The sequence below is a fragment of the Notolepis coatsorum genome, assembly GCF_963971535.1.
Source record: "Notolepis coatsorum genome assembly, chromosome: 2".
NCBI lineage: Eukaryota > Metazoa > Chordata > Actinopteri > Aulopiformes > Paralepididae > Notolepis > Notolepis coatsorum.
Window position 1 is genome coordinate 171,952,550 of NC_140166.1, and position 14,253 is coordinate 171,966,802.

The 14,253-nt window shown below is 42.6% G+C and overlaps 1 protein-coding gene across 1 annotated transcript in view; it reads left to right on the forward strand.

Annotated features, from left to right (window-relative positions):
* cep63 (centrosomal protein 63) overlaps nucleotides 1-14,253 on the forward strand; it is a 36,239-nt gene that overhangs the window by 11,380 nt on the left and 10,606 nt on the right. The window contains exons 6-10 of the mRNA XM_084307642.1: nucleotides 2,579-2,724; nucleotides 8,879-9,022; nucleotides 9,232-9,334; nucleotides 10,768-11,091; nucleotides 13,971-14,057. Of these exons, the coding sequence (XP_084163768.1) occupies nucleotides 2,579-2,724; nucleotides 8,879-9,022; nucleotides 9,232-9,334; nucleotides 10,768-11,091; nucleotides 13,971-14,057 (804 nt within the window). The remainder of the gene's footprint in view (nucleotides 1-2,578; nucleotides 2,725-8,878; nucleotides 9,023-9,231; nucleotides 9,335-10,767; nucleotides 11,092-13,970; nucleotides 14,058-14,253) is intronic.

The following is a 14,253-nucleotide window of genomic DNA, read 5'->3' on the forward strand; positions in this document are numbered from 1 at the left end:
CACAGTTACGACAGCCAAAACCAGACCAATCTTTCGCCGTCGACTAAAAACACACTTCTTCAATCAATATCTGAAATGGGGGGGAAAAGAAGAAAAAAAACGAACATTCTTACTGTCTTATACTATCATGCACTCTTCCTTCTATACTAATATGTTTTTACTACTATGCACTCATCACTGCAGCACCAAAATGTCACCACTGTTTGATGAACATTGTTACTCGGTTGTAAGATTCGTACCCTTCCTGCTGACTTGAGTCGTCGTACAGAACCTCGCTTTGGATAAAAGCATCAGCTAAATGTAAATATAAATAACCTTTTAATAATCAAGAGTTTTAGGCCTTTAAAAGTCTTAAAGGCCCACTTGCAGGTTGTATTTTTGTTCAATAAACAATGTGGACTAGGCCAACAGTGACTTTCATGAAGAGGGGGGGAAAATTATCGAAATTTACCCAGTTTTAGTGTTTTTATCAAACATTTTGTCCGCCCAACCACAACCACCACGCACATGCATATTTTAATCCATGTAGCGTGCGTGTGTTAATGATGACGTCACACCAGGTATCAGGGCAGCAGGGGGGCGCTGAGAATCACACGCAGGTAGTGGCAGGAAGCAGAGAGCCTTCTTGTTACTACTAGCCGAGGAATCTGTGGCTAGTATCTGTTTCACCTAACACTATTGCTCCGTGATCATAGCCATTTATCTCTAAAGTTAACCACTATTTGTAAAAGCCACAACCACATTACCATATTTATAAATATTAATGTAAATCATTGTGTCGTTGTACATATTGTGTATATAACGTTAGTAGCTAGCTGGCTAGCCGGCATTCTCGAAACTCCTAACTCCTGTATACGTTTGTCCTCACAAACAAAGTATTCTGCCAGGGAACTTATGGACACAACAGTAGTAGTAGTTATAAGGTGTTTGAGCTTGTAACGTTAACGTTAGTTAGCTATCGTGGTAGCCTGTTTCGTGACTGTGCATCCGAGTGCATCAGTCACGAAAGGGGCTACTATCGTATCAACATGCCGTGACGTGTAGCTAGCTAGCTTGCTAGCCGGCATGATGCGAGCAGTGCTTTGCCTCACAGGTCTGAGAAGAGGACCTGCACATTTTACTCGTTCCCGAAACTCCTCTACATGCCCCGATTTAAAATGGTTCACGACAGTAGACATAATGCTAATGTTAACGTTAGCTAGCTAGCTTGGTACTATGACCCGTGACTGGGATAAGGCGACAGCCAATGGCGCTGCGTACAGGCTGTCTAGTGGTAAATGTAGTTCTTTTTTTACGACATTAAAAACCTTATAACTACCTGAGTAGCTGGTCCATCAAAGTCTCTCCGACGATTAAACCCATTTTCGTCTTGTAAGGCGTCCATTTGGATCAAGGAAATGGCTTTCCGCGCTCCTCAAACTCTATTGTAGTATATGAGAGGTAGAGAAAAGTTACCTGCAGTGACGTCACGGCACTGATATCGTCTGATAAGCTTTTTGATTGGCGCCATACATGTTATTCGTGCGTGGACATTTTGAACCCTTTCTCAGTGGAATTTCCGGCGTCAAATGGAGAAAAAAATAATAATGAAAATAGATGCCAATGATGTAAACTACACATAATTGAAGACTAGGGTTTAACCTGCAAGTGGCACTTTAAAGATGGTTCTTGAGAATCTATTGGATTAGGAACATCTATGTTGCGATAACATCTCTGTATTGCATTTAAATGTGCTTGGGGGAAATGTCCAGGCTACAAAGTAAGCAGGACGGTAATAGCTCAGTTCCCCCACAACAATTCGTATGGAATTGCCTCTTTCATAGTAATTTTTCTTCATTCTTTTTTGCCAGTATGGCTGTGATATAGGGATTCAATTATATTAAAAGTGGTCTTAAAAAGGTCTTAAAATATTTTAAATATAACTTGTTGAACCCTGCAGGAACCCTGATTCAACAGTAGGTATTCAGTAGGAACTCTGTACTTTTAAGGGTACCTACCAAATTACATCAGTCCTACTGAGTACCGAATCACGTTAGATCAATCTGTGCCACATTTCGGTACCTTGAGAGCAGGTAGATTAAGACCCGCCCAGGTAGTAAATAATCCAAATTCCAAATGACGCACAATTGTCATTTCATAATAGACACAGACCAGCGCGGACCAGCAATTTTAGATGTATAACTTTAGAGGTTAATGTCTTTCAAAGTGAACTTGTTTGATCGATATGTGCTACAGACACGGAGGTTGAAGCAGGGTTCGCACAAGGTCCTTGAAGTGCTTAAAATGCTTGATTTTTTACCAAAAAAAGTCGAGGCCTGGAATTCCTTAAACAGCCAATTTTTTTAGGATGCTTAAAAAGTCCTTGGTCTGAATTAAGAAATAGCATATTTTTTTATCTAAAGTGTAACTGTCGGAAATTGGTTTTAAGCCATAAATATTCGATACGACACATTTAAAAGTTAATTGTATCCTTTTAAATGCCCTTTTAAAATGAATGAGAAAAGTACTTGAAAGTCCTTGAATTTCATTTAGCAATGTCTGTGGGAACCCTGTTGAAGTGGTTCTGCTCCTTTTTCAGGTGCTTGCAGAGAAGAAGCAGGAGCTCCGCGCCACCCTGGACTCCCAGGACATGTTTGTACAAAGCACTGGTCTTGAGCAGCAGAAGCTACGCAGCGAGGCGTCCAGGCTGAACCAAGCGCTGCAGGCTAAAGATCAAGTCATCCGGTGCGTCTGTTCTCTATGCCTCATATAATAATAATAATAAACTTTATTTGTATATCACTTTTAAAAAATACAGGCATAAGCGAGCATAAAAAAGATAGAGAGGTAGCAAGTTAAGGTAAATCACAGTTTTTCACATAGGATCTAACATCCCAATAGGCCTCTCTGTTTACGGTTTCATTCAGTAATACAAATAATAAAATATAATAGACAGAGTAAAAAAAGTGCTGTTTGATTCAGTTAAAAAATAGGCAATACTAAAAATTATAAAATAGAATAGACGGAGTAAAAAAGTGATAAAATAGTTCAATAAAAATATACAATAAGATTTACTACAGAGCATCGCTCTTAACTCATTCTGTGCCATCGCTTAATGCGCCAGAGGGCGCTAGTACGCCATCGCTTTAATCAATGGGGAGACTGCGAGATTTGCGAGCGCTTAAAATATATCTTATATTATAGCTATGGGTCTAATACACCCGAAGATTGTCAGTGAGTTGCTTCCAGTCAACATGCACAAAACAGATAGTTTTTTCATCCGTACATTTCCGTTTTATACCGTTTTGAATATGAGTATAGTTTTGGTGATTCTTAGTAATCCCAGGAAAAGACGCGATAATAGCCCTTTAGTGGAATACACTAAACACGTTGTCATTTTTCGCCTGATTATCGAATCTTCCTGAAATCAATGCTAGATTATCATTATTATCCTTCCTCATGCATACATGAAATGGCCCTCGTAGCGCGGCGCTCGCCCCGCCACCTCCTGCACTCAACGGTAAACAGCCACACACACACAGCTTCGATCGCGGTAGAAAGAAATATCAGATCAATGCAAGATTTTATATATAGAGTCCTTACCTGGTCTCTGATGTAATGCAAAAGAAATAATCCAATTATCTGATCGCCATTCCAAATACTGCTTGTGGAGGTCCGTCCCACATTGCCCGGCATTGCATATGAAGGGGGGGGGGGGGGGGGGGGGGGCAGCATAGCAGATGTAACGTTGTAAAGGCTAGTCCTGCTGGAGTATTTAAACCCCGCCCGCATGGCTCAGATCGGCCCTGAAAAGAAACTACACCATTTCTAATAGAGTGCAATACCGGCTGGAAGGCCTAGGCGGCAGTATTTGCCCTTTTGCGAGCTCAGACCCATTCCCAATGATAACATCAGGCTGGATGGATGAAAAATGAATGGATATAGCTAATAAAAGAAATAACGATTAACGAGTTTTCTCGTGATTGGCTGAACGGTTGGCGAGTTAACCCGACTTTTCTCGTGACTGGCGTTGAATGAGTTAATACTTTTGAGTTTCTTATATATAAGGATAGGTAGGGTGTGGGACGATACGGGTAGCGATAATATCACGATATCCGATAATCGATATATTGCAAAGGAAACTATATCTGTGTAACTGAAGAAGAAAAAATATCCATAACAAGGCAAAACGCAGGAATAATGTATTTATTCACACAATTGACATGAAAGCTGATCAGATTCTTTAGTGTGCATCACAAACTGTCCAATTGTACATGAATCATTGTACAGAAAATTGCATATTGCACCCTGTTACGGTGATAGGGACACCATACAGCTGCGAGTGCCGTCCTTCGGATGAGACGCTAAACCGAGGTCCTGACTGAATTAGGTCGTTAAAGAACCCAGGACGCCTATCGTAAAGAGTAGGGGGCTCCCCGACGTTCCTGGCCAAATTTCCAATCAGGTCTCTGACATCAAGGCCACCTACATTACATTTACATTTAGTCATTTAGCTGACGCTTTTATCCAAAGCGACTTACAAGTTCTGTACGACAAGCCATCAGGAAGGGCACAACTCTATCAGCTGAGCAACAATGTTCATCAAAGTGTTGAGTGCTACAGTGTAGGTTAGTTTATTAGGACAAGTGCATGACCGTACGGTTAGTTAGGGTTAGATATATTTTTTTTTATTCAGATAATGGTTGAAGAAGTGCGTCTTTAGTCGACGGCGAAAGATTGGACGTGTTTCGGCTGTCCTAACTGGGGTGGGTAGTTCATTCCACCATTGTGGGGCAAGGACTGAGAATAGGCGACTTCTCTTTGATGACCCTCCCGGAGCTTGGATAGGAGTAGGTCTGAGGCGGCCAGAAGATGGAGAGCGTAGGGGTCTTAAGGGTGTGTAGTTAGAGACCATTGACCGGAGGTAGGCGGGAGCAGTTCCCTTTGCCGCACGGTATGCTAGGTCGAGGGCCTTGAAGCGGATTCGTGCAGCAATGGGGAGCCAGTGCAGGTCCCTAAGAAGTGGGGTGACATGGGCCGACTTCGGTAGGTTTGAGATCAGGCGGGCCGCTGCGTTCTGAATGAGTTGAAGAGGCTTAGTGGCAGTGGCCGGGAGGCCAGCGAGCAGTGCGTTGCAGTAGTCAAGGCGGGAGATGACTGTTGATTGGACGAGGAGTTGGGTGGCTTCTTTTGTCAGGAAGGGGCGGATCCTTCTGACGTTGCTCAGGAGGAATCGGCAGGTTCTGGTTGTCGCTGCGATGTGAGCAGAGAAGTTCAACTGGTCGTCGAGGACAACACCAAGGTTCTTGGCGGTCGGGGACGCGGTCACAGCTGCATTCTCGACTGTGATGGAAAGGTCGGTCAGGGGGGAGGATTTGGCCGGCAGGTGGAGCAATTCTGTTTTGCTTAGGTTCAGTTTGAGGTGGTTGGTCGTCATCCAGGCGGAGATGTCGGACAGACACCTAATCATCCCTTCCCCTTAATTGGCTGGTATCAATCCCTGTCTCCTGAGCCGTTCAGCCATTGTGTAGTGTGATGTGTGCCGGGTGCCAGTGTATGGTAGCCATTGAGCCTGCGTGGCCCAAGGTTGGGTGCTACCAGTGGTGGTGAAGGAGGCAATTTCCACCCTACATTGTAAAGCGCTTTTGAGTGTCTAGAAAAGCGCTATATAAATGCAAGTAATTATTATTATTATTAACACACACTGACCACAACTTGATTATTATTAACTATTAATTATGTCCCCAATGGAAAACTTTGTTACCATCTGTAATACAAAATATATTTACATCATCCGTTTTATCTAATAAGATAATGTTTTCAGTCTGTACACCTCATTCCAATAATCGTCACTATATCAATATAATATCGGCACGCAAAATATTGTGATATATTGCTGTATGGATTTCCCCCCAACCCCTAATGATGGGTATTGCATTTGTTGTGACATACTGTACCAATGCACAGAATATGATGGAATTATGCCTTGTGGCATTATATATACCTATTTGACCGTTCCAGCATTCTGTATTTAAAGCTGCACCGGGTAGTTTTTGGGGAAAGAAACTCTGAAAAGTCCCAAGTATTTTTAGTATTGAATACATAAAGTGTTACGAGATTAAAAACAGGATCCTGAACCAATGTTTGAAACTAGAAATGATATGTTTACCTCCAAATAGTCAACCAACTGTTGCTCAAGCTGCGCCTTGTCAAAATCAGGTCGGTATATGACTGGACCGTGTATGAAACGCTAGAGGACTTTTAATTTACAATGAGGGACACAGGAAGTGGGTGGCGACTGGCGACACTCGGTCAGCAGTCGGTCAGGGACAGACATTCATGTTGTTTATGCAGCTGGTCCCTGTGTTAGATTCTTGTTGTGAGCTAATCTAGGCTAAGTAACCTAGTGTTTGAAACAGAGACTTGGATCAAAATATACCCTTGCCACGGATATGTCACACCGCAACAGACTGCCGTAGACATCAACTACAGAAGATTGCAGTACTTAAAACAGAACTATTTATTTTGGGAATAATATACTGTTCCCATGGAGCCCAAATGCTAAGCTAACAACATTAGCCCAGAAACCATGTTCTACAAATACCTACATAGCCTAACGTTAGCCACTTAGCTTGGCCGCTACGTTAGATAGCCTAGATAAATATGAGCTATTAGGCTTAACGTCATCCAAGCGCCAGTGAAAATAATTTCAGATTTAGGAAAATTAAGTTGTATTTAATGTTTAGTTAAGATAATAGAACCCGCATTCTCATATACTCCAGTCTCCAGAATACACTTTTCATTGGCCGTGATTCCAGCGTCTACTCCTCATGGATCTGACAAAACGTTATAAATTAAAAGTTTATTCTGGAGCATTGAGTGTGCGCAGGTTCTATTCTCTTTATTGTGATTATTACCTAACCTAACGGATCACCGGAGACGCTGGCAATGACTCCCCTTATAAATGCGCTTAGTTACCACCAAATCTCTGAAGACGTAAATAGTGTCACTTTAACTGCACGTGGCAATTAGCGCCGATCTTTGTGAATTGGAGTGTTTCTGACATGAGGCTCATTTGCATAGAAAGGGATACATGTTCCTCCCATATTACCTCATTTAAATACCCGCAAATAGCATGGACGCACAGAGACGCAATGATGATGGCAACGCAGTTAGCACCGTATTTCACCCTTTGTGTGTTTGTGTGTGTGTGCAGCTCTCAGTATTAAAGTCTGTGTGTGTGAGCAGCTCTCAGTATTAAAGTGTGTGTGTGAGCAGCTCTCAGTATTAAAGTCTGTGTGTGTGTGTGTGTGTGAGCAGCTCTCAGTATTAAAGTGTGTGTGTGTGAGCAGCTCTCAGTATTAAAGTCTGTGTGTGTGAGCAGCTCTCAGTATTAAAGTCTGTGTGTGTGAGCAGCTCTCAGTATTAAAGTGTGTGTGTGAGCAGCTCTCAGTATTAAAGTCTGTGTGTGTGAGCAGCTCTCAGTATTAAAGTATGTGTGTGTGAGCAGCTCTCAGTATTAATGTGTGGTGTGTGTGTGAGAGCAGCTCTCAGTATTAAAGTCTGTGAGCAGCTCTCAGTATTAAAGTCTGTGTGTGTGAGCAGCTCTCAGTATTAAAGTCTGTGTGTGTGAGCAGCTCTCAGTATTAAAGTCTCTGTGTGAGCAGCTCTCAGTATTAAAGTGTGTGTGTGTGCAGCTCTCAGTATTAAAGTCTGTGTGTGAGCAGCTCTCAGTATTAAAGTCTGTGTGTGTGAGCAGCTCTCAGTATTAAAGTATGTGTGTGTGAGCAGCTCTCAGTATTAATGTATGTGTGTGTGAGCAGCTCTCAGTATTAAAGTCTCTGTGTGTGTGTTTGCAGCTCTCTGTATTAATGTGTGTGTGTGTGTGTTTGCAGCTCTCTGTATTAAAGTCTCTGCGTGTGTGTGTGTGTGTGTGTGTTTGCAGCTCTCTGTATTAAAGTCTCTGTGTGTGTGTTTGCAGCTCTCTGTATTAAAGTCTCTGTGTGTGTGTTTGCAGCTCTCTGTATTAAAGTCTCTGCGTGTGTGTGTGTGTGTGTGTGTGTGTGTGTGTGTGTGTGTGTGTGTGTGTGTGTGTGTGTGTGTGTGTGTGTGTGTGTGTGTGTGTGTGTGTGTGTGTGTGTGTGTGTGTGTGTGTGTGTGTGTGTGTGTGTGTGTGTGTGTGTGTGTGTGTGTGTGTGTGTGTGTGTGTGTGTGTGTGTGTGAAAGCAGCTCTCTGTATTAAAGTCTGTGTGAGCAGCTCTCAGTATTAAAGTCTCTGTGTGTGTGTGTGTGTGTGTGTGTGTGTGTGTGTGTGTGTGTGTGTGTTTGCAGCTCTCTGTATTAAAGTCTCTGTGTGTGTGTTTGCAGCTCTCTGTATTAAAGTCTCTGTGTGTGTTTGCAGCTCTCTGTATTAAAGTCTCTCTGTGTGTGTTTGCAGCTCTCTGTATTAAAGTCTCTGTGTGTGTGTGTTTGCAGCTCTCTGTATTAAAGTCTCTGTGTGTGTTTGCAGCTCTCTGTATTAAAGTCTCTGTGTGTGTTTGCAGCTCTCTGTATTAAAGTCTCTGTGTGTGTTTGCAGCTCTCTGTATTAAAGTCTGTGTGTGTGTTTGCAGCTCTCTGTATTAAAGTCTCTGTGTGTGTGTTTGCAGCTCTCTGTATTAAAGTCTCTGTGTGTGTGTTTGCAGCTCTCTGTATTAAAGTCTCTGTGTGTGTGTTTGCAGCTCTCTGTATTAATGTCTCTGTGTGTGTGTTTGCAGCTCTCTGTATTAAAGTCTCTGCGTGTGTGTTTGCAGCTCTCTGTATTAAAGTCTCTGCGTGTGTGTTTGCAGCTCTCTGTATTAAAGTCTCTGTGTGTGTGTTTGCAGCTCTCTGGATTAAAGTCTCTGTGTGTGTGTTTGCAGCTCTCTGGAGGACTGTCTGGCAGCCCATGGATGTGAAGGAGTGGGGAGCCTCAGGCGAGATCTGGAGAAGACTGCAACCAAGCTGCACAGTGCCCACGCCTGTCAGGTCCATCTTAAAGCTGAACTGGCACGACTCGAAGAGAGGTGAACAATGGCGCTATTGTGCCAGGAGTATTTTGAACTTAAAAAAAAAGAATAGATAATAATAAGCGGAATAGAATTATTAGAAAATCTAGAATTTCTATTATTCAATAATTTGAGAAATAATGACAGTAAAATGTATTCTGTTGGACTGTTTGATTGATTGTCTTTGCTGCTGTGAGAATGCTGAATTGAAGTGCTTATCACTTCAGAGTGGAGACGATGAGCAGACAGAGGGGAGAGCAGCTGAAGAGAGAGCAGGAGTTGAAGCACACGGAGGAGGAGCGCAATCGCTCTGTTGCTGAAGTGAGGAAGGTAAGCGGTATGTATTAGAAAGCCTTGCTAAGAGGTTATGACGTGATCGTTCTTACAGAGGTATAGATGGGTTTTGTTGGAATGCTTGACATGTTGCTAGGAAACCGCTACAACTACAGTTGATTTCCTGTTCGGTTTTGCAGCATTTGCTAATATCAGACCATGGCCATGGTGAACAGTTTACCTAAATAACAAACTTCTCCATATCTGGGAGTCCCAAATAATATTGACTCAATATATTTTTCCGTCAGTTAAGATGTAAGTTGTTCGGGGCGGCTACGTGGCGTAGTGGGCAAGGCGCTCGCCACGAAATGCTGGAGACGCTGGGCTCGTCAGTTCGAGCCCAGCGCTCCACATTTGCTTTCAGTTTAGCTGGTCGTCCGTACTAATACACATTGGCCGTATTAGGGGGTGGGAAACTGATGGGTGGGGATCGGGCGTTGTGGACAGTGACTCCCACAGGTCGGTTGGTGCGCCTGCGCAGTAGAATCAGGAAGTGTCGGGGGCAGCATGAGCCTCCCACGCGTTACTCCTCGCCACTGAGAGATCGAGCTGCGCAGGTGAAAAGATGCGACTGCTGTTACCTCAAGTACCGGAGGGGACTTGTGCTATGTATGACTTAGTCCACATTGCAGCCGGCTTGTGGGAGGCAAGAAACAGCGTCCGTGACAGGGGAGGGTTGAATTGGATGATACGAAATTGGGATGGGAGAAAATATAGAAAATGGGAGAAAAAGTGGATAAAAAAAAAGATGTAAGTTGTTCCTTGGATGTAGTGACAGCTAACAGGAAATCAACCGCGGTCGCTTCTAGAATGCTGATTTGCATTTGTTTTTGTTGAGACGATCCTTTTCTTTTATTATGTAATATAGTTATATTTATTGTAAGTTTCTCTTCAAGAGGAGGAGCCTTGCTAAGCTCCAGGCCATCAGGGAAAACCCCTCCCACCCACTATACACAGACTTGGCTGACAGGAGGAGCATGTTCAGTGCTAGGCTCACACTACCTAAATGCAGCACTGAACGGCACAGGAAGTCCTTCATTCCAACAGCCATCAGACTATACAATGCATCACTGTGCCTCACTGCATCACTGAGCACAGAGTGACAGTTACCATCTTCCCTTTTGAAACAGCACTGTGCAATATTACACCTACTGTAGACCTCGGTATATTTTTACTGTATTTATTTACTGTATATTTTATTCCATTTTTATTCTATTTTATTCTACTCTTATCTTAGGCAATTTGATTTGTTTTGTTATTCTTATTTGTGACCTGTTCTGTCTAAATGTTTAATGTTGAGCGATTTGCAGTGTCAAATTTCCCTCGGGATAATAAAAGTATTTCTATTCTATTCTATTCTATTCAATGTTGTTTATTGGCACGATCCATGTGAACCAACCCGTCTCCACCTTTTTGGGGTCATTCCGTAGCTTCGGGAGGAGGTGCTCCGGGCCGAAGAGACCCGCGCTGGTGAGGTGGAGGGGATGAGGAAGGAGGTGTCGAAGCTGACCAATGAGCTACACCAGCGTGACATCACTATCGCCACGCTGACCAATGAGCTGCACCAGCGTGACATCACTATCGCCACGCTGACCAATGAGCTGCACCAGCGTGACATCACTATCGCCACGCTGACCAATGAGCTGCACCAGCGTGACATCACTGTCGCCACGCTGAGCGGCTCGGCCTGCAGCGTGGAGAGGCAGCGCTGCGGCGAGGTGGAGCGTGCGGAACGCAGAGCGTCAGAGCTGAAGGTGAGTGGAAGGATGAGTGTAGCACTTTAAAAATGACCACGGTCTACCCAAGGTGGGGTCCGGGAGGGGGGGCTTCGAGCTGGAGCATATGTGTGTAGGTTTTTAGATAACAGGTATTAGGGGTATATCTTATATAAGACAATTAACTAAAATGTGATTTCATTGGATGTGCTCTGACAATTAATGCTTGTATATCTTATCGTGTGTTGTCATGTTTGTTTGTGTTTGTTTAAAAAAATAATACAAAAAAAAAAAAAAAAAATGACCACGGTCAGTTTTCCCCCTCTAGGTTGTTTCTCAGGCCTGGTGGTACAAGGGCTCCAAACACCTTTTTCACCACCATACCCAATGTATATATTGATTATCCCAAATTATACATGTATTTTTTATTATTTGTATTCTTTTACATTATCAAAACTCTGATTATAGACATCATCTACGGTTATTTAAGTTATTTAGACTGTGTGCTTGTTGACCAAATTTCCAATAGATTTGGAGCCAGCTGTGTTTGTTGACAGACTTGTTTACAAGCTAAATAGCCAGATAATAATAATAATAATAATAATAATAATAATAATAATAATAATAATAATAATAATAATAATAATAATAATAATAATAATATAATAATAATAATAATAATAATAATACAACTTTATTTGTATAGCACCTTTCATACAGAAACTGCAGCTCAAAGTGCTTCCCAACAGAAAAAAGACAGGCATCAAATGAACACATAAAGTGCAGACATATAAAGTTTGTTCTCAGGCCTGGTGGTACAAGGGCTCCAAACACCTGTTTCACCACCGTACCCAATGTATATATTGACCATCCCAAAATATACATTATCTACGGTTATTTAGACTGTGTGATTATTGACCACATTTCCAATAGAGTTGGAGCCAGCTGTGCTTGTTGACAGACTTGTTTACAAGCTAAATAGCCTAATAATCGAAATGATAAAACACAATTACTATAATAATAATAACGTTGCTTGTGCATTGTGCAAGGCCATCTCCATCACTGGGCACGCTCTCTCTCTCACACACACACACTCTCTTTCTCTCTCTCGCTCTCTTTCTCTCGCTCTCTCTCACTCACTCACCTTCCAATCAGAGCGTGGATGAGCACCCCCGCCCACACTGATTCATTCTCAAGAACTCCGCTGCAAGGACTATGTTTATAATACTGTTACTTAGTTCTCAAGTGTTTCAAGTGCGTAACGTAGGACAGCGTAGGTAAACGATCTGCTTACTGGTATTGCACAGCCTGCTCTTAAGACCTACCAGTAAAGTGTCAACATGTGTGATAGAGCGGAGATTCAGAGCCACAGACGTTATCTCTGTCTTAGCTTGATGGATTAAAGCACAGACACACGCACAAGTGCATCAACATTAACGTTAACCAACTTAATCAATCATCAGGCTATCTAGCCCATTAGCAAAGGCAACCCTTATAACTATCAAATCAATCGCTTACGGTAGCATATGCCAGCATGTCTCCGGTCCACTCCACCATTACCTATATGCAATTATGCATACGTTCACACACACTCTCTCTGCAGTAATTTAAATATGAAGTACTTTTAAACTATTTGAGTGGCACTCGCATTGCAACACAGAGATTGACTCACGTTTTGGAACAGCGCCCCTCAGAGGCTCCCAAGCGCAAATAATTATTGATTTCCGAATGAATGGATATTTGTTGTTATTTTCTTTGGCCTGGCGGGGGTTCTCTTTGGCCCCTGTGCAATTTACAGGGGAAACACTGAAGGTTGAGACATAAGAAAAACTGGCCAAAATAGTGGAATGATGCAAGCAGTGTCTAATAATAAATCTTCCAAGATCACAACAAGTCATGTGGATAGAATGAAAATAGATAGTTTGTGAGGACTGTTTCCAGAATTGCTTTAATGTACCTCGGAAAAGATTTTTCCAAGTATCTGGAGCTCTTGTGAGAGACATGTAGCACCATTCCCCCATGGGAATTTCCATCACTCTGTGTTTTGTTGACGTTGGTGGAAACCACGGCCTCTGGCACTTAGGTTTCAGCACTGGGTTGCATAAGTTATCTCCTACGTTAGAGTGTAAAGTCCAGATCAGAGGCTTAGTAACTAGTCAGTTTGTAAATAAATTGGTTACACCGTGATCACTTGGGGCATGTAAAGTGGATGTAAAGTCATTACCAAGACAAGCGGCCAATCAAAAGACCAAAGAACGAGTTCCATCATCATGGATACCGCGTACGTTAGCTTGCTGGCCGGCCGGCCGAACGGAACAATGGTGAAATGCCCCTTAAGTCTCGATAAGATCATTGAGGTTACCCTCGATCGAAGTTAATATAAACAAGATGAAACCAGTAAAAAAATTAAAAAAAACTAGCACAAAACCGTGCGGACCCACAGCACTCCCTGTGCACACGTCCGGCAAAACCTCCCCGCCAGGGAAATAAAGAAAGAAGGCACATCTATTACATACATTACTGTTTTTGCACAACTATTGCACTGCATTACTGATCTCGGTTTTTCAATTTTATTACTCGAAAACCATTTATATTGTGACATTGTGAGTTTTATTGAGTTTACTGAGATTTACTGAGTTGGTTTTTATTGTTATTGAGGTTCATTGAGTTTTGTTGGGTTTTTATTTGATGCTTGTACAGTCGAGGGGAGGGAGGAAACACGTCACTGTGTTCTCCATTGTGCTCATATAATGTATGTGACAAATAAACTGACGTTGACTTTGAAAATGCACCTTTTCACAATAAGAGCCATAGCTCTTTCATTTACTCAGTTGTTTTATAGGTGCTTTATTTTGGCGGTCATCCCTAAATCTGATGAAACAACCCCGATGGTTATTTCCCTCTGTCTCGTTGCCCAGGTGATCCAGGTGCAGCTGGAGACCCTCAAGATTGAAAACCAGCATCTGAACGATCTGCTGGAAAGGGTGGAGCCTCGATCGCCCAAGGTCTGGTCCGCTTTGGTCAAATTCAAGTCTTGCATGAAATATTTCCACGTATTTCCTGTCGACTCGTCTACTTTAGTACTTTCTTTATCCTCCGTACCTTACGGTTCTCTTCTCCTTTTTTATGAAGAACAAAGAAGCCGCGCTCCCTTCCGCTCCTACTCCTGGTTTACTGGACACCGTTTCAAGCCTAATGGCT